We start from the raw sequence: 26,393 nt of genomic DNA, 5'->3' as shown, positions 1-26,393 counted from the left end.
AACATGTGCCATCCCTGAGAGGGTGTGCTTGACACCTAGTTTATTCTATATGAGTCTATAAGTCTGCAAGGAACACGGCCTGAAAAGAGAGGACCCTATTTATATGCACGAACCAACAATGTGGAGCAAACAGACCCTTCTCCGCCCCACTGATCTCTATATCCAGTGTGATTTTTTTTTTGGCCTGCTTCTTAGCTATGCATCAATCTGGACACCACGTTGCCTAGTCACTGCTTTAGCTGATCAAAGAATGGGAATGAATTAAATGGCAAAAGGATTTAGTTGTACAAAGCAAGTTACCAAGTCAGATTTGCCTTTTAAAGGTCAGCATTCTAAGGTCAGCTCTGGATAAAAACCTAAATGGGCATTACCTAGCTCAGGCCACCCCCTCTATGTCTCTTTTGTCACACCCCTAATGACCTGTTTAATGGTTTATAAGGTCCATGAACTGGACTCACTTGGTTTACCACTGCACAGTCAGAACCTAGATCAGTACCTGCTGCTCAGGAAACTCTCAATAAAGATCTGTCTTCTGCATGGCTTTAGGCTGGAATAGGGCAAATGATGAAGGAAAAAGGGAAACAGATTCTATGTGTTACTGCCTGCAAGGGAGTAGGATGAAAATCAGAGACAGAATCACAAAGAGGCCTCTCATTGTGATCAAAGCCTAGCAGTGGCAAAAGCCCTATCCCGATTAAGCAAGCACATCTGAGAGTCAAGTGAAAAGCCCAGGGCTGGATGTTCTGGAAGCTTAATATCATGACCACACTAATGATGCCCCCTTCTCCTGCCTCCCAACACCTCAGATGCCAGCTGACATTTTCTTTAATCACATCAGAAAAATAAATGATGTCACCATGGCAGCCCTCTTAAAATAGCAAAGAAGCAAGCCCATCCAAAATGGGCCACATTCAGGATTACATAAGTCTTGATGCTTTGGGCAAACCAAAAAAAAAAAAAACACATTTTCAGGATTCTGGCTGGGACACAGTGAACTGATGAAAAAAGCACTCAGCAGAGAGACAGGGAAATTGGATTCCAGGTTCAGCTTTGCTACTAAATCTCTGTCCTTGGGGAAGTCATTCCCCTGCTCTGGGCCTTATTTTCTGCATGTATAAAATGAATGTGTTATCCTACAGGAAACAGAGGCAACCTTCTGGTCCTCAAATCAAAAACCCCATGGTCTACTCAGGGGCCATCTCTAGCAGCCCTCCCTGCTGCCCCTTCAAGGTCACTCTTTTCTGGCCATCAATGCAAATTCTGCCTTTCCTCCTCATTCCTCAGTGTGGCCTCTCCACACAGAAAAATCTGTTCTCTAATGTCTTACTAACTTGAAGCTGTGGCTTATATTGAGGCATTTCTCAAACTCCCCTTGTTTGGACATGGGCATGTTTGTGAGTATGCCTTATTCTTCCTACACAGAGCACAAACACCTTAGGGAAAGACAGCAAGCATTTTCTATTCCCATACACACACCCAGCACAGCACTGGGCACATGACAGAAGTTCAATCAGGACTTTTCAACCTTATCGCAGAAGAGTACAGTTTGCATTACTTTTATTACACTTACAATTTTCCAAACCCCACGGGACCAACTCAGCCAGCAACTAGCTACTAAGTCCATCCTTTCTTGTTAAGGGATACCTTACTGTAGGTTTCCAGGATTGATTTACCTGATTACCCACCAGCTCTGAATACCTTCAATAAGTAAATGCCTGTTTCACTAGGACTTTTCAAGTTACACTGACTTTGTCAACACAATGAGCAACTTCTTTCTTGGGTTTGCACCCCAAAACCTATAGATACCTTCTATGGGGATACAATGAGACTGACCAGTACCTAAGTGCAAAATAGCTGATCCTCGAACAATGCAGAGATTAGGTGAACCAATCTCCTATGCAGTTGAAAATCCAAGTATAACTTTTGACTCTCCAAAAACTTAACTCCTAGCTTTATTTGTAACATAAACAAATGATTAACAGAGATTTTGTATGTTACATGTTTTACATACCTGTATTCTTAAAGGAAGCTAGGGAAAAGAAAATGTTATTAAGACAATCATAAGGAACATATATTTACTACTCATTAAATAGAAATGGATCATTGTAAAGGAGGAGGAGAAAAAGAAGGATTGGTCTTGTTGTCTCAATGGTGACAGAGAAAATAAAACCTCTGCTTTTAAGTGGAACTGCACAGTTCAAATCTGAGTCGTTTAAGGGTCAAGTGTATTTTCAATTCAAACACCCTCCTCTGCTATGAGTATATGGATGAGTATATGTATGCTACGACTTCTACAATCTGGCTGATTCAGCTTATAGATGGCCTCAGGGCAGAAGCAGCCTTTGGGTCTTTTAACTTGAAAGAAAGGACTTCAAAATTTGAAAGGAAAAATCCAAAAGTAAAAGAAGCTTATGTGAATTTTAAATAATAGATGTTTGCTTTTTTAAAACCAAATCTACTGTCTATGTTTCAAAGGGCCCCCGGAGTTTAAGTCAGTTGTGAATGAGATGGTTAACAACCTACTTTCTCTCACAGATGGGCCTACAGAGCTCATGTGGAAATGTTTGGCAGGGGAGCACAGCTCCTGGTATAGTCCTTGACAAAATAGGGTCTTCCCTTATCTGAAAGGCCAAATCTTTGGTGGAAGGCACGGCTCTCTGAGGGAGTGGTGAGGAGAGAAGATGAACCCACCGCCCAGTCAGGCAGATGCAGGCAAATCAACCCAGTATTAAGGGTGTGACAGGTGGGTAGCTCCCTCTGCATCCCTATTCAGATGGCAGGGGTCGGGGTGGGAGGCCAGAGGCTGCAGACACTGAGGTCGCTGTCCACAGTCCTGCTCTGGGACCAAGAGCTCCAGTGTCCTCCCTGGAAACAAGACTCTTTCAGTCCCCTTTTGTGTACAGAAAGAATGATTACTTGAGGCCTGAATACAGAAACTGATGGGACTGGCCCAAATGAACATTTAAAAAAAAATGAAGATGTTGTATATGTTTAAAAGCTTAAGGCAATTTCACTGCACTTTTATTTAAAAACAGTTTTCTTTTTTTTAGAATATCAGTGCTTTTTCCTGTTAGTCTGAAAATGACATAAGAAAATCACCTCGTGGCCAGGTGCGGTGGCTCACCCATGTAATCCCAATGCTTTGGGAGGCCGAGGACAGTAGATTACTTGAGGTCAAGAGTTCGAGACCAGCCTGGCCAACATGGCAAAACACGTCTCTACTAAAAATACAAAAAATTATCTGGGCACAGTAGTGGGAGCTTGTAATCCCAGCTACTTGGGAGGCTGAGGCAGGAGAATTGCTTGAACCCGGGAGGCAGAGGTTGCAGTGAGTGGAGATCGCACCATTGCACTTTAGCCTGAGTAACAAAGCGAGACTCTGTCTCAAGAAAAGTCAACTTGTAATTTATCCTCAGGGATACTCACAAAAATGTGAACAAATATGTACAAGGATAATAACCAAGGCACTATTTTTAATACTAGAAAAATGGAATAAAACTATGTATTCATCAATAACAAAATGGTTAAATGGATTATGATGCATCCATACCATGGAATGCTATACAACAGTCAAAAAGAGTAGTATAGTTCTGCAATTAGTAAATGAAAGATGCTTGAAACCCATCATAGTAAAAACAAAAACAATTCAGCGTGCAAGTGGCAGGACAGTATGTGTCACAATTTCATTTAGAAAAACGGAATTTGTGTGTGTACAATTGTAGACACCAATCTCAACTCTTTGCAAGTGGGACATCTACAGCATTTAACAGTGGCTGTCTCCGAAGGATAAGATAGGATGTGCTTGGAGAGGCTATTTTTACACATACAATTCTGTCTATTCAAGTTTTTCCTTTTTAACACATATTAGTTTTTTAACTGGTGCTCAGGCAACAGCCTTGGATTAACCACAACATGTAACTGATCCATGCATGGCCCACTTTTATTTAGTCAGTTATTTTTAATAATTAGGCATTCGGGAACCCATCACTCCAGGCAACTACTACCCCAGATCTCATATTTATTATTACTTGTGTAATTAATAAGTAAAATACAACAAACAAATAAGTTCAAAAAGTTAATTTGGTTGCCTTTTAAACTCACCGTTCTTGAATCAAGCAAAGATTGTTAAACTTAACTCTGGGTCTTTATGCATAGAGTAACCCCATCTACCCTTTCTTCAACAGCATGGTGTAGGTCACCTTGGTGGCTATTAACGGGTGAAGACACTAACTTCCCACCAGGAAACACCAGAAACCAAAAGGGAAACATTTTTAATTTGAGATTATTTCCCTAGGAGCAAAGTAAGTCAGAGGCTGATTCAAATCCATCCTAACTACGTAATTTAAAACAATGTCTCACCTGAACAAAAAATGTCTAGGCTTCCCCTCAAGGTAGAATGTAAGCATTTAGGTGACAGCAATGATCTCTTTAATCTATGGAATGTCTCAGGAAGTTTTAATTATTACATTTTAAGAGACAACACAAAATAGAAGAGTGCCAGAGGGCAAAGAAAAGATGAAATGAAATCAATCTCTATAATATAACTCAAATTATTTGGAAACCTACCTTCTAGGTAGGATGTTTTACTCTATCAATTTTAATGTCTTCTGATTCCATGAATTTCTGAGTCTCTATTTAAAATGAAATCTGACATTCTGCATTTGGGAAATACATTGACTTGTTATGTATACTTTTCTAGTTTGGGTTAAATCTATACTTATTGATAAGGAAATGCTTCTCCAAGTATGATGATTTCTCAAGCAATAGCTTGTATAATCTATAACTTGTGAAAACCAATCTCAGCTCTTTGCAAGCGGCCAAAACTTAATCCGATATACATCATTTTCCAAAAAGTTAAGTCTCAAACTAAAATCACAGAAGTACAGCAATATCAGAAAGTCTTTCCTCTGAGTTTCCTAAAGTCTGCTTCTCCCAAATATCAATTAAACTAAATGGATTATCAGCTACTAACAATTAATTAACCTGGGAAGATAATACAAAATGGCAAATAAACCAAACTTATTTATACTGGAGGAATATTTTTGTTCATAAGACAGTATCTTGCATTACTGACTTTATAATATGGAGACTGTCAAGAGGAAACCAGTCACTCAGCTCACCCCTTCTGCCTTCCCATTCAGCTCACCCTTGCACACCATTTGGTGCTAGGAATGGATCCCACCATGGGTAGGCTGTGCTACTCTTCTCTCTAAAAATATTATCTGTGGTTTACAAATTCCCAGTAGAGAAGGAATTTGATATTTGACTTCAATGTTGCTAGGCTGCAGACCATGCACACAGAGCATAAATGATATCAAAGCCTTGAACCTCTTGGTTCAACTATATCAATAAGAAATGCAGTCAAGGCACCTGCAGAAAGCAAAACTCAATCTTGCTTAGCATTTGCTTGTAAGGGGGATGGGAGCGCTGCTTAAAGCAATGGGCTTAGCATCCCCTGTCAGCAACACTTACTCTTCTTTCCTAAGAAGCTCCTCCTCAGATTCCGTCAGGCGTTGCCTCAATGCAGCTATCATTTCCACCGCCACATCCACCTGTCTGTTTAGGGCCCGCTCTCGTCTCTGAACTTCCTGCTTTTTCTGAGTCAGCTGCACAAAAGCTGCCCGAACTTCCAACAGTTCCGCAGTTTTCTGGGCCAACTCTTTGGTGAGTTTATCGATTCTCTTCTCAATGGTCCTATCCACAGCCTCAACCATCTGATTGAACTTTTCTCTGACATGTGCCTCGAAAGAAGCTTTGGTGTCTGAGGTGGGCAGTCCAGGACCCGACCGTGGCCCGTCCAGCGAGTCTGCACGGAGGTCCATGGCAGTGTAGGTCTGCACATAGGACACAGGCCTCTCTGCCACCACCTCAAATGGCTTCCTGTCCTTGGAATGTTCATGTGAAATGCTGTACAAGTTAACATAGCTCGGTTTCTGCTTTACCACGTTGCCACTGCTGTGCAATTTTCCCGGTCTCAGGAGTTCTGAGGAAGAGACTAGGTCTGTGTCTTTGAGGGATGGAAAGAGACTGCATTTTGTCAAGAGGGTTCTTTCTTCGTAGCTGTGACTGAACTCCAGATGGGCCCTCAAGGATGACAAGCTTCTAAATCTGGTATGGTCTCCACACCTCGGGCAGCGGAATGGCAGGCACACAGCAACATTCTCAAAGGACTCCTGCCAGGGATATCTGCTTTCCTCAAAAGCCTTCTGTTGCATTACTCTAAAAGTCCTGGGAGGGGGGAAATAGGTAGTTTACTTGTCTGCTGAAAAACACACTACTAAAACGATTGCTACTCATCTCCATGACAGCAGAGGAAATTCAAGTGACTTCTGCACGCAATATTTTATGTTGCAATTAAAACCTATAGTCCATGGGCCAAATCCATCTATATCAATTTCTGTATTATTTACAATGGCGGTGGGGAGTAGCTGAGACAGAGACTCTATACGCCAAAATGCTAAAATATTTACTACCTTTACAGAAAAAGTGTGTCAACTCCTATCTAGAATCAAAAAGGTGGGGAGCAAGGAGGTCAGGCCCTTAATTCAAGGTCAGATGGAAAGTGGTAGATCCAGACAGGGAATTCAACTTTCCTGCCCTCCTGACTTTGGCACACTAAATGCAAAACTGTGCCCCATTCTAAGGATACAATCCGAGATTCGTGAACAACCACAAACAACGTGAAAACTCACATGAATTGTCAAAATGGGTCCTAAGACGGCAAGCTTAGGACCTTTCCTTAAGTACAAGAAAGATGACTCAAGCTATGCACAGTGACATTAAGCTTGCAATCAGCGGAAGTTTTTTCACCCTGAGATTTTTGCCTTTTTTTCCTTCAGGTATTGCTGTGATGACATAAACCAAAGTACTTATCATAACAATAATAGACCCCATACGTGAGTTTTACTGAAACCTGGGGACCCAATGTATCAAATACCATTTGACCTAAGTCGGCCACGGCCAAGATTTTTATTATAATAGTGTTCTGGGTGGATGTGTCTTGTCCCAAACCTTATTTTATATGACAGCCTCTGGGGATGGTCAATGTATGAACCAGGTAGGTATCCGCATAACTCTCTTAATAACAGGAAGTTCTGATTTCCTTGTAGGAATTTATTATCTTCACCCTAGCAACAGATGACTGTTAGCAACCCAATTCTGCAAGCAGTGCCTATCTATTCCTCCATGAATGGTTTCTACTTAAATGTAACAAGCATTGGACCCGAAACGAGAGAGCCCAACTGGTGTCTTTGGGTGAAAAGTGCCTCGATCTCTTCAAAAGCAGACTTGCAGATGGTCCCCAGACAGGAGACCCAGACAGCGGGCAAGAGGGGAACCTCCTCCTGCGGTAGGTACACTGGGATGTTTAACCACTGGTTTTCTGGGAACAACATGCAAACCCTGGCTCAGCTCAGAGCCAAAGACGTTGGCAAGAGGTAGAGAAAGGAGAAATCAGAATTCTAGGGGGGGCAGTGGGAAAGGGGTGGCATTTTGGATGGGGAAATGGGTAATCACACACTTCAGAGCACGCAGGCTTTTATGGGCCCAGCGGAAACCTGGGCAGAAGAGCCCTAACTGACTGACTGCCGGAGCCGGGCAGGCTGGCAATGACCCTGCCTCGGGGTCTCAGCTCTCCCCGCCCCCGCTCCGCTGCGTGCCAGCCCACGGGTGCCGGAGTGGATTCGTGCGCACGCGAGTTCCTGCAGGTGGGGGCCGGGAAGCCGGCTCTCCCAACTCCCAGCCACGCTGCGGGCTCGGGGACCCCCTCCCCAGCCCCGGCTGCCCTGGTCACCCCAGCCGGTCCCCTCCGCCGAGCCGCGGGCGCAGATGGCCGGTGGCCGCCTCTTACCCGACTTGTTGCTGCTGCTGCAGCCGCCGCCGCCGGTGCTGATGCTGCGGGAGCGAAGTGGTTTTCAGCAGAGCCGTAAATCAGGCTGAGCCGGGCCGGCTCCCACCCACCGCCGCACCTCCGCGCCAGGACCCGCGGCGTCCAGGGCGGAGCGAGGCGCTGCCAGCCAGCGGGGGCGGCGCTCGCGGGCACCGGGGGCACCGCGCCGGGGGTGCGGAGGTGCCGGCACGCCCCAGGGCTGCCACGTCTGCGGGGAACACCCTTGCTCTGCCCGGCTAGCGGGAGCATCATCTGCGCCCCCGCTACCCAGCCGGGAGCCCGATCCGACTTCGGATTACACTGACATCACTGCGAGAGATGCTGGGATCGTTCCCCGGGGGAGGGAAGGGAAGACGCGTGTCAGCCTCGCAGGCGCAGCGCTTTCTGCAGGCCCTGGCAAGCTTTTTTGCACTTAGTTTTTTGGTGGAGAGCGGGAGAGTGTGGATGAGGATGAAGCATAGCTGGGCATCTTCTTTTAAATCTGCCTGTTGGAAGGTCCGGGTATCTAATTAGGACCTCTTCATCCCAAGCAGCTGGGCGAGAATGTCCCAAAATAACTAACCCGGAGAGTACACTCCAGTCTTCCTAGCCAAGTGTCCTGAGGCTACGTTAACAGGCAGAGACAAATCTAGTAAAACGCAGGGGTTATGAACAGTTAAAGGAACAAGATCCCTCACCTGCACCCCCATTTCTGAGGAGGGCGTCCTCTTTCCCTGGAGAAAAGGTTTGCCGTCCTAAAGAGAGGATGTCCTAAAGAGAAGATGGCAAATCATTCCTTCTGAAGGACGCTGATGTTTCAGCTTGTTGGGCTTTGCTTTTTTTTTTTTTTTTTTTTTTTAACCTGTTTTGGTTTACCCTACTCTAACTCCTGGAATGTGAAACCAAGATAAAAGTTACTATTGGTTTTCTTGTCAAAAGAAGAGATTCTGTTCCTCTGTAGACAGTGCATCCTCTTGACTCCTTCGGGTGGCTTTTCTTGGGGCTTACTCATTTCAACACCTGATTTTATTTTAACTATAAAGAGCTCAATAGTTAGTTGAGATTTTGTTTTGTTTTTAACAAATGAAAACAAATGAATTGCTTTGTTTTTCACAAGTGAATTATCACATCAAATGCAATGAAGATCCCAAGCTCTGGCATCAGACTTGATTCAAATCCTGGCTCTAGGACCTGGGTCAAGTAACTAGACTTTTCTGTTCCTTCAATTCCTCATCTAGGAAATGAAGATAATCAGGACCTACCTCTTAATAGAGCGATGGACTGAACGCGCTGTTGATGATGGAGGTGAAAACGCTGCCTGACCCAGCACACACTGATAAAGTAAGCTATTATCGTTGTTGCTACTTCATTTATAATTATTATTATTTTCGTAAGAAAGGGGCTTACACACCTTTAAAAAGCAGGAAGGAGAAGAGGAACTAATATGTACCAACATCCACATAAATGGAGATAGGCAGTTGTGCTGGGATATGTTTGCTTTGAAAATATTATATTTCCTCGAAGTTACTTTTTGACTCGTTCTCAAGAGTATATTTATTCCAACAATCAATTTATTTAGTAAAACATTTTAAAGTCTGAAAGATACACACATTGGAGTGCCAGGTTATCTCAGTCATCTTGGGAGGCGCTTGCAGGCCAACCTCTCATACCCACTGCCTTCATGGCAAAACACAACAAAATCACGTTCTGGAGAGGAAAAGGTTTCGGGTTCACACTCCTCCCCTCTTTTTTTTTTTTGAGGACAGAGTTTCGCTCCCTTGCCCAGGCTAGAGTGCAGTGGCGTGATCTCAGTTCACTGCAACCTCTGCCTCCTGGGTTCAAGTGATTCTCCTGCCTCAGCCTCCCTAGTAGCTGGGATTATAGGCTCCACCACCACGCCTAGCTAATTTTTGTATTTTTAGTAGAGATGGGGTTTCTCCATGTTGCACAGGCTGGTTTTGAACTCCTGACCTCAGGTGATCTGCCTACCTCGGCCTCCCAAAGTGCTGAGATTACAGGCGTGAGCCACTGCACCAGGCCAGCTCCTCCCATTTCTCAGACAGCTGCTACTTCTTTTATGGTCCTAAGTTCCTCCCCTGTTAAATGAGAGGACGGAGATTTTCAAACTCCTTTTCTCACCTTAATAATATCATAAATATTGTCAAATCATTATGGAGAGGTTATTCTGTGCAGAGCCTAAAGCTGAGTATTGTGGGAAATTCAACTTTGGTCAACATGCATTTAGGACCTTAAGTGGGTCTCAGAGTGTCACTTGTGTACACCAACAGTTACCTCACTGAATCTCTGAACACCTGTGAGGTGGGGAGGACCTTGTGCACTCAGTTCTAGCCACACTGGCATCCCTTTACTCAAGAGTCCTGCTTCTTCCCAACTCTGGAGCCTCTTTATCTGGTGATGCCTACTCATCCCTCAGAGCTCATCCTAAGTATTCTCTCTCTGAGAAGGTCTTCCCTGACACTCCTGAACAAGGTTAGTTCCTATTAGGAAAATTTATCACGACAGGATTTGTCATAATTCTATGTGCTGGGTTATGGGTGTAGCTGTCTGCTTAATACTTATATCCACTGTTAAATTGTAGACTATGTGAGTCAGGAATCCTGTTTGTCTTACTCTCCAATATATTCCCAGGACTTAGCACAGTGCTGATCAAAGTGCTCAAAAAATATCTGTTAAAAGAATGAATATTGAACAAATAAGTCCCCTTTCTACATAGGAGGAAACAGGCCCAAAGAAGTTAAGTAACTTTCTCAAGATCACAAATCTAGAAAGCATTAGAGCCAGGATGGCAAACACTAGGTTTTTAACCACTGTACTCCTTGACTTTCCAGTTTTTGATGAAGAAAATAAAGTTCTGAGAAGTAAAGTGACTTGCCTGAAGTCACAAAGGTAATAAATAATAAAATCAGGGTTAGAGTTCATGTCTTCTAACATTGATGTTTTTCTATGCCACATTATGCTGTTTTACTCTGCCCTCCAGGCACTTAAAACTAGTGGGACAGGAACAAGGCATATATATATATAGAACAAGTTAAATGCATAGTAAAAGGAATTAAATGGGAAGTGTCTATAGCGCCTGACATCATGCCTGGCACATAGTAGATGTTTAGTAAATGTTTGCTGAATTATTAATGATCATAGCTCTCACCTTTAGAGTAATTACAATGGATCTTACTATACTAAACGTTTATGCACATATCCAATGTTTCTCAAAGTGGGACCTGGGAAGACTGTGGATCTGGTCAAAATGCAGCTGTCTGAAACCTTAACATAATAAATTGGAATCTGCTGTTGTGGATCTTGAAGATCTGCATTTTCACCTGTCTCCCCAGGTGACTCTCATGACCACTAAGGTTTGAGAAACACTCCTTTGTTACAATAATCAAGGAGGCAGACATTGGCAGCCCTTTGTGCACAGGACAGAATGCTGCTGGAGATGTGATGACAGCCGAAGGTCATGCCCCTAAGAAGCATGAGAGGTAGTAAGAATTTGAAGCTAATTCTCACTCCAAAAGCCTGGTCACTTTCCATCATGACTGTGAAAGGAAGGGTGGTGGAGAGGAAAAGAGGAGGGGCTGAAGGGAAGAATAGGTAGGAAAAGAGAGAGAAAGAGGCAGAAAGGAAGCGAAGAAGGAGGGGAGGAAGGTCAAATGATTAATATAGAATATAGATTTCAATGAGAAGGGAAAGAGCCCTTCAGGCTGGGGTGGTTAGAGAATGCTGGGGTGGTTGGAGAAAGACCTAGGAATTGAAGGGAGATTTTTGAGCTCCCTTTCCTCTCTGTTTATTAAATAGCATTCACTCACTCACTGTGGCCAGAAGGGCTGCTTTTCAAACACTGGTTTGAAAGGTTTGAACCAGAGAGGCTGTTTAAATTTTTTTGATCCATTTATTAAACATGTTGATTACATTTGCCAAAAAGCAGTCTTATGGGAACTGAACACAGACCCTTTAAGATTTGAATAATTGCCCCAGATAAAAGGTCTGCAAAAGGAACCCAAGGTCAGATTCCTGCTACTTTTTCCATGTGCAGAGGGAACCCCCTGGGTTGCAGAGCTAATAAGTGGCCTAAAGATCAGACACAGTCCTTTGGAATTACACAAATCATTTCTCACAACAGGTGTTAGGTAATTAGGAAAACCTGTAGCTACACCACTTCCCAAGGAGGATATGATAAACTTACTCCACCACTCCACCGTGACTTTTAAGTATTGACTTCAAGAAACAGCTCGGTTCTCAGCTGTTAGGTTTTCCAGCTGCCTCATGCAACTAATTGCATATATGTATTCATTCTGAATTTTAACAAGTATTATGGTATGCCTACTATGTGCCAGTACAAATCATTTGCATCATTTAAGCTTCGGAGTTGGAGCTGTTAATCTGGCTTTAAAGCCTTCACTAGAATATTCAACTAGAAAACTCTATTAAATTTCGTTGGCATGGCAACCACCAAGAAACACCATGGAGAGTGCCTTAAATCCCACAACAGTCTGTTAGCCAGAGTGAATCTGCAGGGAGTAGGCCTTCTATAGAGGCTAAAAATAGAAATTTACAGCAAGGTAAACCCCCTACTTAGGAAGAGCAGTGTTACTTGTTCCCTTGGTGGAGTCAAACATGAGCCAAATGAGAGGGTGAACTAATTTTCTACTTTGCAGATTTCTCCAGACCATTGCCTGAACTAAAAATGTGCAGACCCAAGATCTAATACCAGCATCACCCCTAATTAGTTGTGTGAGTTTTGATTCAAGCTGGGCAACATCTCTGGTCTTCATGTCTTCATTTGTAAAAAGCAGGAGCTGGAATGAACTAAGGATTTTCCAGTACCACAATCCTAGTTTTTAGTTCAGTTAATGCAGTTGTCATTTCTGGCAGGGCACCATGGCTCATGCCTATAATCCCAGTACTTTGAGAGTCCGAGACAGGTGGATCACTTGAGGCCAAGAGTTCAAGACCAACCTGGCCAACATGGTGAAACTCCATCTCTACTAAAAATACAAAAATTAGCTGAGTGTGGTGGTGCACACCTGTAGTCCCAGCTACTCAGGAGGCTAAGGCACAAGAATCACTTGAGCCTGGGAGGTGGAGGTTGCTGTGAGCCAAGATCGTGCCATTGCACTCCAGCCTGGGTGACAGAGCGAGACTCTATTTCAAAAAAAAATTCTCATTTGTCATCTCTTTGCTAGCATGGATTGGGCAGCTAGAGAAGAGGGCAGGGAAGGCAGTTATGGTAATGGTGGAGAAGTTTGTCAATAGGTGATTTGTCAGAAATTGTTAAGCCTTGTCTTAGTCCATTTGTGTTGCTATAAAGGAATACCTGCAGCTGGGTAATTTATAAAGAAAAGAGGTTTATTTGGTTCACGGTTCTGCAGGCTGTACAAGAAGCACACCTGCTTCTGTGGAGGGACTTGGGCTACTTCCAGTCATGGCAGAAGTGAGCAGGAACAAAAGTGTGCAGACATCACGTGATGGGCAGATTGGAGGGGAGAGGCAGGTACCAGACTCATAGAGTGAGAAGTCACTCGTTATCTGAAGGAGGGCAGCAAGTCTTTCATGAGAGAACTGCCCCATGACCCAGACACCTCCCAGTAGGCCTCACTGCCAACACCAGAGATCAGATTTTAACATTTGCTGGGGCCAAACTATATCCAAACCATAGCAAAGCTTATCTCCTCTTATAATAACAACTGACAGATATTAAGTCCTATTATGTGCAAAGGATGATTCTAAGTGGTTTTCACATGATATGCCATTTAACTTTCCTAATAAAGCTAGGAGAAAGGTGTTACTTGTATCCCTCCTTCATAAATCAGTAAACTGAGTCATAGAGAAGTAAAGTAATTGGGTAATTTTTAAAGAGATAGTAAGTTATATAGCTAGGATTTGAATCCAGCCTACCTAAATTAAGAACCTATGTGTTTGGCCATTATTCTGTTGTATCTTTAGTGCCTAGATCCTGGCCTGGGATCCTAAGGACCCTCAAAAACTAACTGTTGAACATGCAATAAATGGCTGATGTTCAGAAGGTTTTCTGTGCTTATTGTTTACAAATTTTCAAGCCTTTTCCTTTCTTGCTAGTTTATAATGTGAAGAGAAATCTTTGGGACACCTTCCCTAAGCAAAGTGGTTGTGGGAGAGCTAGAAAGCATGTTGCTGTGGAATAAAAGATGCAAAAATATATATACAGTTAAAATACGAAGATTGCTAAATAGTTTGAGTTATGTAATTACATGAAGAATAAATTATGGAACTGATGCTCTGTCAAAATAGGGTCCATTTTTGGGGACCTAAAATACATAGGCATTTTTATTCTATTTTAGGTAAGAATTACATTTTTTTTTAGTGGCAGAGAGTGAAAAGGGAGCCCTTGTAACTATAGGAAAGAGAACTGAACTTGAAAATAAAATATACATAGACTTTTCTCTTGTAAATAAAGAAAATGCATAGTGTACACCAAAACCTAGTTAAACTCCTAACTCAACAGTATATGATTCATTTTTTAACATACCCAAATGCAGATACCTGAATATTTAATTGGAGTAATTTGTATCCTTTATTGGTTTATAGGAATAATTTTTTCTGATTATGAAAAAAAGAAGAATTTCCTCCTTTACCCCCAATCAGTACAGGAGTAGTTTCCTAGTTTATTCTAAGAGATGTATTTTACTAGGCAGTTCATAGCTAAGATTTTAAGATGAGTTTAAAAGGTAGCTTCTTTGGATTATTTTTATTACTGGGTGCAAATAAGTGGTGTTCTTCAGTCTCTACCTTCTAGTCTAACTCCTCTCTAACAATGAGTTGTTAGATTATTTTAAACTTTTTATTGGAAACTAATATACATACAAAAAGTTTTCATAAGTCCCAGTGAACCTTTGCAACTGGACACATTCATGTAACCAGCAGCCAGATCAAAAAACAGAGCAAGTTTCTGTTTCTCGGAACACTCCTGTGTATTCCTACCAAGTATTTACCCCTCCCTCAAGAGTACCATCATCCTGACTTCTAATAGCATAGATTAGGCTTGCCTCTGTGTGTTTTGAATAATTGGAATCCTATTGTATATACTCTTATGTGTCTGACTTTTGTTCAACATTATGTTTATGAGATTCACCCATATTGTTGCGTGTAGTTGTAGTTTGTTCATTCTCATTGCTGTATAGTATTTCATTGTGTGAATATGTCCCATTTATACATGATCCTAATGATGAGAATTTGGGTAGTTTCCAGTTTGGGATTATTGTGAAAAGTTGATATGAAAATTCTAGTGAGTCATTGAATATGTAAACAGATAGAAGCCAGACCATATATAAAAACAGAACTCTGACCTACATTGGCAGCCCTCATTCCAGGATGCTAAATCACAACCTTTGTAGTAATTGGCCCCAAAGTGGCCACAAGTTGACCTTAACTATCAGTTTCCCTAATTTTTTGCCCTATTTATAACTTAGGACCAACCAGAGAAAGCCAATTATGCTTATCTAAACGATCAAACAGTACGCCCCACTTCTACTTAGCCCACCACCAGCTTCTCCATTTGAGCAACCTCTAGTCAGGGCATAGTTGAATCCTCTTTTTTCCATTATAAAGTTTTCCTGGTCCTCTGCCTGCCTTTGAGTCTCAGCCGTATGCAAGTGATGGTGGTTGACTCCCTTGCTAGAGCAAGCTCTGAATAAATAGCCTTTGCTTCTTCTTATTTGCATGATCTTCATTTATTTCCACACAAATATATGTCTTTTAGTGAACATATTTATGTATCTCTGTGGTGTGTATACCCAGGAGTGAATTTGCTAGGTCGTGAAATATGCATATATTTAATTTTGGTAGATATTGCTTAATAGTATTCAAAAATGTTATGCCAATTTACAAGCCTAGCAGCAATGTATAAGAATTCCAAATGCTGCATAATCTCAACTCCTGAAACTTTCCAACTTTAATTTAACATTCTTATAGGTGAGTAGTAGTATTTCACTGTGGTTTAATTTACATGCTCTTGATGGGTAATGAAGTGGAAGCACCTTTTCACATGTGTTTTTGATGTTTGCATATCTTCTGGTAAAGTGTCTGTTCAGATCCTTTGTTTCTTTTTTCTCTTGTTTTCTATATTATTTCTATTGATTAATATTTTTTATGTATTCTATGTATGAGTTCTTTGTCAGATATACATATGGGAATCCTCTCTTCAGGGTTATTGCCTTTTATGTCTTGTTTAAGAAAGCTTTACCTACTCCAAGGTCATGAAATTGTCTTCCTACGTTCTTATTTTTCATATTTAGATCTACAGTCCACATGAAATTTTGAACAATGGGGTCCAGATACATTTTTCTCATATATCTCGTTAATCCAGCAATGGTTATTGAAAATAGGATTCTCTCACCCATTCTACTGTTGCCTTCATCTTGAATTAGGTGGTCATTCATGTGTGTGCTAATACAGTTCATTGGTTAGTTTATTGATCCTTGTGCCAATACTATGAGGTCTTCAATGCTAGCTTTATGATTTTGTTCTCGGATAGAATAAATCATCCAGCTTTGCTCTTCCTCTTTAATTACCTTGAATACCCTTGGCTCTTTGAATTTTCATGTAAATTTTAGAATCAATCTGTCAACTTCTGCCAAAAAAAAAAAAAAAAAAAAGAAAGGACAGTCCTGATAGGATTTTGGCTGGGATAGTGTTGAGTTTATAGGTTGATTTGGGAAGAATTGATAGCTTTACAATATTGAGCTTCTAAATATTAAAAGTTTATATCTAAGTTTAGTTTTTCTCAAGAATATTTATAGTTTTCAATGTTAGGGTATCACAAATCTTTTGTTAGAATTGTTCCTATGTAGTTTATATTTTGATGATATTATAAATAGCATGTTTTAAAATATAGTTTTCTATCTGTGGATGGTATGTAGAAATATAAGTGGTTTTTAAATAATGACATTGTATTAAGCAACATTGGAGATTCAATTATCAGACCAAATAGTTTATTCTTTTGAATTTTCTTGGCATACGCTAATGATGTCTGCAAATAATGACAGCTTTATTACTTCCTTTCAAATCCTAATATCTTTTTAAAAAAAATATTGCAATGGCTGAAACCTCCAGTAAAATGATGAATATAAGTAGTAATAACTGGCATCCCTGCCTCATTCACAATCCTAGAAGTAACATTTTCAGTATTTCACCATGCATGTGATATTTGCTATTGGGTTTTTATAATATTCTTTATTTGTTTAAGAAAGTACCTTTTATTCCTGATTTGCCAAAAGTTTTTCAAAATATATTACAAGCGGCGGTGCCGGGGGGGCACATTTTGTCAAACAGTTTCTCTGCATCTATGAAGATGTTCATATAATTTTTCTCCTTCTTTATTTTAAAAGTGATTATGTTGATTTTTAAGTGCCAAATCAATATGTGTTCCAAAGGGAAGCTCACTGTATATGTTATATATACACAGATATATACTATCTAGATTCAGTAGTTTAACATTTTGATAAAGACTTTTACACTATGTTTATATGAGGTTTGTCTGTAATTCCCTTTCTTATAATTTACTTGTCAGGTTTTGCAATTGTGGTTGTACTAGTCTTATAAAAGATACATGAGGAAAGCAGTTGTCTCTGGCTGTTTTATGGAAGAGTTTATGCAAGATTTATATTATTACTTCTTTAAATTTTCAAAAGAATTTGCCAGTAAAGTCACGTGACTCTAGAGTTTTCCTTAGGGGAGATTTTTAAATAGTGGATTAAATATCTTTAATAGATATTGAGCTATTCAGATTTACTACTTACAGTTTGGTAAGGGAATTTGTTTGTGTCACCGAAATTGTCAAATTAATTGGTGCTAAATTCAAATACTATTTTCTTCTTCTTCTTCTTCTTCTTCTCTCTGTTGGATCTGCATTAATATCCCACCTTTTTTTCCTGATAATGGTAATTTGTGCCATCTCTCCTTTTTCTTAAGCATTCTTGGTCTGGGCTTATACATCATATTACTCTTTACAAATACCAAACTGCCGCTATTGCTGATATTATTAATTATATATTTGTTTTGCCTTCCACTGATTTATCCTGTAGCTTTATTTTTTCTTTTCTTTACTGTCCTTAAATTTAATTTGCTTCTTATTTTTTTAGCTTCTTGAGATTGAAAGTTAAACGATTACTTTTTGTCTTCTTTCCTAACACATGCATTTAAAGCAATATATTTCCTCTGATGCACAGCTTTAGCTGAATCCCATAATTTTTATATGTTGTATCTTTATTATGATTTGGTCAACATTTTTAAATTTCCATTTTGATTTATTTATTTATTGATGGTTTATTTGAAAGTTTATTGTTTAATTATCAAACAGTTGGCATCATTCTAGTTACTTTTTGTTATTTTTTTCTACCTTGATTCTATTGCGGAAAGATAGTAAACTGAATGACTCTAATTTTTTCAAATTTGTTAAGGCTTTTATTATGATTTTGGCAGAAGATCCATTTGCACTTGAGAAGAAGGTTCATTGTTTGATGCAGTATTCTATATAAGCCAAATTGGTCAATTGTGTTGTTTTATGTTTCTAGATTTTTTTTCTAGACTATTTTATGAGCTTCTTTTAATTCGGCCAATTTTTGCATTAACATTTATCTTAGTTTGGGCTGCCATAACAAAATAAGATGAACTGGGTAGCTTATTAACAACAAATGTATTTCTCATAGTTCTGAAATGTGGGAAGTTCAAGGTCAAGTTTGATCAAGTTCAAGATCAAATCAAAACTGCATTTAATACATCTAACCTACTGAACTTCATGGCTTAGCCAGGCCTGCCTTAAACATGTTCAAAACACTTACTTAGCCTGCAGTTGGGCAAAATCATCTGGCAGCACAGTACACACTGCAGGGTATTGGTACTCTTGTGACCATATAGCTGACTGAGAGCGGCAGCTCACTGCTGCTGTCCAGCATCGCAAGGGTTTCATACTAAATATCACTTTCCCAGGAAACATTAAAATTCAAAGTACAGTTTCTACTAAATGTATATCACTTTTGGACCATCTGTAAAGTAAAATATATATATAAGTTCAACCATCATCATCAAGGACTGTCTATATAGATACACAATCTTCCTTTCGTTTTGTGTTTGCATGGTGTATTAGTCAAGGTTCTCCAGAGAGATATCCCGCCATTCTATGAAACCAGCTCTTTCAGGATGATAGGAGACATGGTGAGAACAGTGAATTCCATGAGAATAAGCCCATTTTTGTATTTCTTTGTCCGTGAAGTGAGTTCCTTGATCAGAAGCATTGGGATGTGGAACACTATAAGAGTGGATAATGCATTCCTTAAGTCCATGGATGATAGTTTTGGTTGAAGCATTGTAAGTAATAGAACATACATATAGATATATGAAAGGGGATTTATTAGGGGAATTGGCTCACATGATTATGGAAGCTGAGAAGTTGTACGACAGGCTGTCTGTAAGCTGGAGACCCTGGGATGCCAGTAACATGGTTCTATCCAAGTCCAAAAGCCTCAGAACCAGGGATGCTTATGGTGTAATTTTCAGTCCAAGGCAAAAGGCCTGAGAACCTGGCGAGCCGCTGATGTAAGTTGTGGAGCTCCAAGGTCAGAGAGCTTGCAGTTCTGATATCCAAGGACAGGAAGAGGAGAGTTTCCCAGTTCCAGGAGAAAGAGAAGAAATTCTGTCTTTCCTATTTTGTTCTATCCAGGCCCCCAGCTGATTGGATGGTGCACACACAGACACCCACTCTGAAGGCAGATCTTCCCTACTGAGTCCACTGAGTCACACTCCAGTCTCCTCTGGAAATACCCTCACAGACACACCCAGAAGTGATGATTTACCAGTTCTCTAGGTATTCCTTAATATGGTCAAGTTGACCTCTAAAATGAACCATGACAAATCCAGCTTTTGTCAACTTGGTAGCCTTATGCATCCCCTTGAACCATACTTAATCTGCAGATAAAGATAATAACAAAAAGTAATTCTGCCTAACATGATAAAACTATTCTATGCACAACCATGAATGCACTAATCCCTGCCCAGAAGAGGAGACAAAGTCCTTGGATGATGTTTACTTTTCTCCTGATATAACTTAAATACTACTATGTAAAATTAACAATACCTAAATACTTATGTAAAGTCAATATACCTTATGTTACATGAAAAAGGAATAAGAAAGGAATTAAAACGTATATTTGCTTAATATATGTATAATATACACAAAGATATTCTTAACAAAATAGGGAGAAAATACTCATGACGGTTATAGTCCTTGTTCCTGTAACTGGTCACATGGTCACAGCTGGTTTTGATAACTACCTTCTTTTACTACCCCTTCTGCATTCCCTTTGCCTTCAGCAAGTACCTGAGCTGGTTTTGGATATTTACCTGGTGAGGTGACACAAACGTTTCTTCCTAAAGGGTCTGGACCATTTGTAGTCCTGCCTGTCTTGGGTTGTAATTTCCCATTGACCTTAATCACAGGATATGAAAATAATAAGAGATGCTCTAAAGGATATCCTATATCCCATCCTTCCTTACCTCTAGTGTAGAGTAATAGTCCAATTTACCCTTGGTAGTCTATATCATCCCTCTAGTCAACGTTCTAAGTCCCTTAGCCTGTTGACTCAGTCATGAGGAGGTCAAAGTGTCTTGGTGGTAGTCTTAACTTCAGTTTACTGAAATCAGTGTTGTGTCTCCTGATGTCAGCATTCCTCTCCCTGGAACTAAGACCTGCAGGCCAGCAGAGCATTAAGTTATGGGAACAGGGAGCAAATATTTTGCCAGTGGGTCACTGGGGGTAATGATGAGTGGTGCCACTCCCATTTTCACCCCTTGATTCTTGGGCCCATGAATTCTGGCTGTGGGAGAACTGTAACATATATTGAATGCTGATTGGAGCATACACACCCTTCTGGAGAACCTTGCCTAAGCCCTGGAAACTATTATAACCTACCTGGCACTGTAACTGTGACATCAAAAGGCCATCCTACTGTTCTGTGAAGCCAGCTGCTTCAGGATGTTGGGGAACATGGTAAGAACAATGAGTTCCATGAGCATGAGCCCGTTTCTGTACTTCTTTGTCTATGAAGTGAGTTCCTTGATCAGAAGCAGTGCTCTGTGGAATGCCATAACAGTAGACAAGGCATTCAGTAAGTCCACAGATGGTAGTTTCAGCAGAAGCATTATGTGCAGGGAAGGCAAATCCATATCCAGAGTAACTATCTAGTCCAGCAAACACAAAACGCTGCCGCTTCGATGATGGAAGCAGTTTGATGTCATCAACCTGTTACCAGATAGCTGGTTGATTACCCCAGGAAATGATGCCATATTGGAGACTCAGTGTTGGTCTCTGCTGTTAGACTGAGCACTCAGAAGTGCCAAATTGGCCTAAGTGAGTGGAAGTCCACTTTGCTGAACACGTGCAATTACCAGGTTGGCCTTACTGAGTGGAAGTCCACTTTGCCGAACCTATGCAGTTGCCAGGTTGGCCTTACCGAGTGGAAGTCCACTGTGCTGAACTCATGCAATTGCCAGGTTGGCATACCGAGTGGAAGTCCACTTTGCGGAACCCATGCAGTTGCCAGGTTGGCCTTACTGAGTGGAAGTCCACTTTGCTGAACCCATGCAATTGCCAGGTTGGCATACCGAGTGGAAGTCCACTTTGTGGAACCCATGCAGTTGCCAGGTTGGCCTTACCGAGTGGAAGTCCACTGTGCTGAACCCATGCAGTTGCCAGGTTGGCCTTACCGAGTGGAAGTCCACTGTGCTGAACCCATGCAGTTGCCAGGTTGACCTTACCGAGTGGAAGTCCACTTTGCTGAACCCATGCAGTTGCCAGGTTGGCCTTACCGAGTGGAAGTCCACTGTGCTGAACCCATGCAGTTGCCAGGTTGGCCTTACCGAGTGGAAGTCCACTGTGCTGAACCCATGCAGTTGCCAGGTTGGCCTTACGGAGTGGAAGTCCACTGTGCTGAACCCATGCATTTGCCAGGTTGGCCTTACGGAGTGGAGGTCCACTGTGCTGAACCCATGCAGTTGCCAGGTTGGCCTTACTGAGTGGAAGTCCACTGTGCTGAACCCATGCAGTTGCCAGGTTGGCCTTACCGAGTGGAAGTCCACTGTGCTGAACCCACGCTAATATGGTTTGGCTCTGGGTCCCCACCCAGATCTCACCTTGGGTGTCATGGGAGGAACCCAGTGGGAAGTAATTGAATCTTGGGGATGGGTTTTTCCCATGCTGTTCTTATGATAGTGAGTAAATCTCACAAGAGCTGGTGGTTTTATAAGGGGGAGTCCCCCTGCACATGCTCCCTCTTGCCTGCCACCGTGTAGGACAGACAGGCCTTTATTTCTCCTTTGCCTTCTGCCATGATTGTGAGGCCTTCCCAGCCATGTGGAACCATGAGTCCACTAAACCTCTTTTCATTGTAAATTACCCAGTCTCGGGTATGTCTCTGTTAGCAGCATGAGAACAGACTAATACATATGTATAACCTCCATCCCTGCCACCATGGCCACTTTGTTCATGGGCCCATTGGTCTATGACAGGAGTGACTGAAGAAAGAGACTGACTAGTATCCACAGAATGGATCGTCCTATTCACCTGATGGTTAAAGTCCTCTGCTGAGAAGGTAAGCATTTGCATAGGACACAAATATCTCCACATCTTTTTCCCACTCAGTTCTAGTCCTATGTATCTCCCCTAAATTACTTTGTCATGAATTTTTCAATCGTCTTCCTTTCAAGTCCCTGACCATCTGGCAAAACCATTGACTACAGCCTCTGTGTCAATATATAATGGCACATATGGCCATTTCTACTTTCAACCAAAGTGTACAATCAGGTGAAATTCTGCCCACTGAGAAGAATATTCTTCAATACTTTTCTTCAGGGATGTCCCAGAGAGGGTATGTAGTGCTACAGCTGTCCCTTTTCAGGTAGTACCTGCATATCATGTAGAACCATCTGTAAACCAGTCTCTGGTCTTCTCCTCCTCTGTCAACTGATCATAGGGTACTTTCCAAGAGGCCACAGGTGTAGGCTGCTAGAGAAAAGGCTGTGTCGTAGGAGTAGAAACCATGAGACATTGGGCTATTTCTTCATGTAACATACTTGTGCCTTCTGAACCTGCTCAGGCCCCATCAGATATATACTACTTCAATTTGATGACAGAGTGCTGCTGTGCACACCTAACTTTATGGTTTGGTGAGTCAGATAACACCCAGATGGTTAGCTATGGCCACGTAGTAACTTGACAACTCATGTTCAAGCATTCAGTTTCTTCTAAAGCACAGTGGCAAACCAATAGCTGTCTCTCAATGGAGAGTAGTTATCTGGGCTGATGGCAGGGGCTTGCTCCAAAGTGACTAAAGGCCTCCACTACAATTTACCTAGAGGGGTCTGCCAAAGGCTCCAAACAGCATCCTTGTCTGCCACTTATACCTCAAGTACCATTGGATCTACTGGATCATATGGCCCAAGTGGAAGAGCAGGTACATAGCAGCTTGGAGCTCCTACTGTTCCAAGAGGCTGCAGAGCCTTCTCCTGGTGTTCCACTCAAAACTTGCAACTTTTTTAGTCACTCAATATATGGGCCAGAATAACACATCCAACTGAGAAATGTGTTGCTTCCAAAATCCAAATAAACTCCCTAGGCATTGTGCTTCTTTCTTGGTTTTAGGAGGGGCCAGATGAAACAACTTAACCTTCATCTTAGAAGGGATATTTTGACATGCCCCACACCACTGGAACCTAGAAATTTCACTGAAGTAAAAGGCATCTGAATTTTAGTAGAATTAATTTCCCATGGTCTGACACATAAATGTCTTACCAATAAGTCCAGAGTAGTTGCTAGTTCATGCTCCCTAGGTCCAATCAGAATAATGTCATCAATGTAACAGACCAGTGTGATATCTTATGGAAACGAAATGCAACCAAGATCCTTGCCAACTAAATTATGACATTAGACTGGAGAGTTGATATACCCCCATAGTAAGACAGTGAAGGTATATTGCTGGCCTTGCCAGATGAAAGCAAACTGCTTCTGATGAGCCTTTGGACAAGTATAGATAAAAAGGCATTTACAAGATCAATAGCTGCACACTATTGTTACCAGGAGAAGTGTTAACTGGCTTAAGCAATGGTACCACATCTGGTAGAGCAACAGCAATTGAAGTCACTGCTTGGCTAATTCATAGTCATTCTCCAGAATTCATCTGTCTTCTGCACAAGCCAAACAGGAGAGTTGAATGGGGGTAAATATACCACCTCTGCATATTTCCTGTTCTCAAAACTTTGTGCTCTGATGGCCTGCAGGTCCTAGTTCCAGAGGGAGGAAGGCTACCACACAGAGACACAATGATTCCATTATAAATTATGGTAATCTGAAGTGATAGATCCAGAATACCAAGGAGAAATCGGACTATTACTCCACAGTAGAAGTAAAGAAAGTATGCCTGGAATATAGGAGATCTCTTAAGGCATCTCTTAGTAAAACCATGCCTTGTAATTAAGTTTGAGAGGAAATTACCTAAAATTAACCATCACACATGGCATTTTTTGTTTTTTTCTTATCTACTTCTTTGTGTCTCTATATTCAAAGCATGACTCTTATAATCACAATACAGTTGTTATTTAATCCAATCTGACCACCATAAACCTTTACTCGATGTATTTAGGTCATTTACAATTAATGCAATTATGGACATTATTGAGTTTATATATACATTGGTGCTATTCATTTTCTATTATGGCCACATGCTTTATGCTTCTTTTTCTATTTTTCTTTCCTCTTTTAGAACTAAAACTTTTTAAATGATTATTTTATTTACACTTTCTATTATCTTGTAATTATATGCCATTAACTATTCATGTAGTTCTTTTAGATAGACAATATATAGTCTTGACTTACAATAAACTAATACAAATTGTTACCTTTACTATTACCTCTCTCTCACTTTTGTGGAATTGTTCTACATATAATTTAAACCTCGGATCACATATGACTATTGTTGTGTATAATTAATACTCATTTATATTTACCTATTTAGTTCTTCCTTCTGGTGTTCTTTATTCCCTTCCTGCATATTTATCTTTCTATTTGGTAACATTTTCTTTCTGGCTGAAGATATTTATTTAATTTACTTTTAGTGAGGACCTTATATCAAAAATTCTCTTAATTTTGTTTGTCTGAAAATATGCATATTTTCCAGTCATTGGTAAAAGATTTTTTTACTGAATGTAGAATTTGAAATTAGTAACCATTTTATTTTAGTTTCCAAATATTTCATCAATTTTCTTCTAACTTGCATTGTGTAGAGGTTGCTGTGGTATACCACAAAGACTTTCTTTTGAGTATAAAGCACTTACTCCTCTTGCCAAGAATATTGCATGCAGATATCCCAGAGCTTGTTCCCTTCCTAAGAATCACCACTGGATTAATAAAATGGCTTGCTCAAGGTTAGGGCAACTCTTCAGGGAGAATTCACATTCAGTGACTGCTTGATGTAGGTGTATAAAATCAGGACACATCTGAAAAGCTTTTGCAGCTCTGGAGTTCTCCAGGGGTTTGGCTGAGGCCACTTAAACTTTTCCTTCTGCCTAATGCTGGTTTCTTCTTTCGCTCACAGGTATTATTCCTGCTGGCAAGTTCAAAAACATTTCCACATACAAATTCTTATCTGTATTTCCCAGTCCCTAATACTGTCCCCATTGATCTTCATCTCTTTGTACTCATAACCGTGTATAGTTCCTTTCACATTGAATTAGAATGGACTTGTGTAAATATAGACTCTACAGAAGTGGTAGTGTTTAACTTCTGAAGGTCATAAATGATGTTGCAGCGTCCCATTTTCTCTAGGAGCTCTCACTGTGAGGGAAGTGAGCTACCAGATAAAGAGGACACTCAAAACAGCCCCATGCAGAGGCCAATAGACAGGATAAAATAGCCAGCATCAACTTGCCAGCTTTCTAAGACAGCCTTTATAACTGAATCCACAACCCCAGTCAAGCCTTCAGATGACTGCAGCTCTAGCCTACATCTGGCTGCAATCTCAGATGAGACCCTCAGCCAGAGTGTACCAACCATGTTAAGAATAAATCCCTACCCTAGAGAAACCAACAGAAATTTAAAATTATTTTTATTGTTTTAATCCAGTGGGCTTTGGGATGATTTTTTTTTTTTTTTGGCACAACAGTAGATAAATACAGGTTTTGATCATTGAAAATGAGGTGCCACCATCACAAAAACCTAAAAATATGATGATAGTTTGGTGGGAAGAGCTGAAAAGACTATGAGGAAGTTATTAGTGGAAACTAAATGCCATTGAAGATAGTTATTGGAAACTGCATGGTGTTCAATGAGGATATAAGGTGAGAAATTAAATAAAAGTGAAGAAAATATTATTGCAAGCTGGAAAAAAGAGAACACATTGAGTGATGGGAAGCTTATTTGTATTGTTGACTGGGGTAGAATGGAAAATTTTAAATCTGCTCAATGAACTGGAAGAATTCACTAAGAGGA

At 40.8% G+C, this 26,393-nt stretch overlaps 2 protein-coding genes across 2 annotated transcripts in view; one reads left to right on the top strand and one right to left on the bottom strand.

The window, feature by feature from the left end:
- ZNF365 (zinc finger protein 365) overlaps window positions 1-7,951 on the bottom strand; it is a 28,122-nt gene extending 20,171 nt beyond the window's left edge. The window contains exons 1-2 of the mRNA XM_012445759.3: window positions 7,850-7,951; window positions 5,473-6,228 (exon numbers count right to left, since the gene is read on the bottom strand). Coding sequence (XP_012301182.2) covers window positions 5,473-6,215 — 743 coding nt within the window. The 5' untranslated portion in view covers window positions 6,216-6,228; window positions 7,850-7,951. The remainder of the gene's footprint in view (window positions 1-5,472; window positions 6,229-7,849) is intronic.
- Window positions 7,952-8,725: 774 nt separating this feature from the next.
- The window catches only part of RTKN2 (rhotekin 2), a 164,282-nt gene continuing 146,614 nt past the window's right edge, over window positions 8,726-26,393 (top strand). Inside the window, exon 1 of the mRNA XM_064374167.1 lies at window positions 8,726-9,208. Within this exon, the coding sequence (XP_064230237.1) occupies window positions 9,164-9,208 (45 nt within the window). The 5' untranslated portion in view covers window positions 8,726-9,163. The remainder of the gene's footprint in view (window positions 9,209-26,393) is intronic.

The sequence above is a fragment of the Aotus nancymaae genome, unplaced genomic scaffold (assembly GCF_030222135.1).
Source record: "Aotus nancymaae isolate 86718 unplaced genomic scaffold, 86718_ANA_hifiasm-v0.15.2.pri h1tg000010l, whole genome shotgun sequence".
Classification (NCBI taxonomy): domain Eukaryota; kingdom Metazoa; phylum Chordata; class Mammalia; order Primates; family Aotidae; genus Aotus; species Aotus nancymaae.
This window is presented reverse-complemented; position numbering and strand designations above follow the sequence as displayed.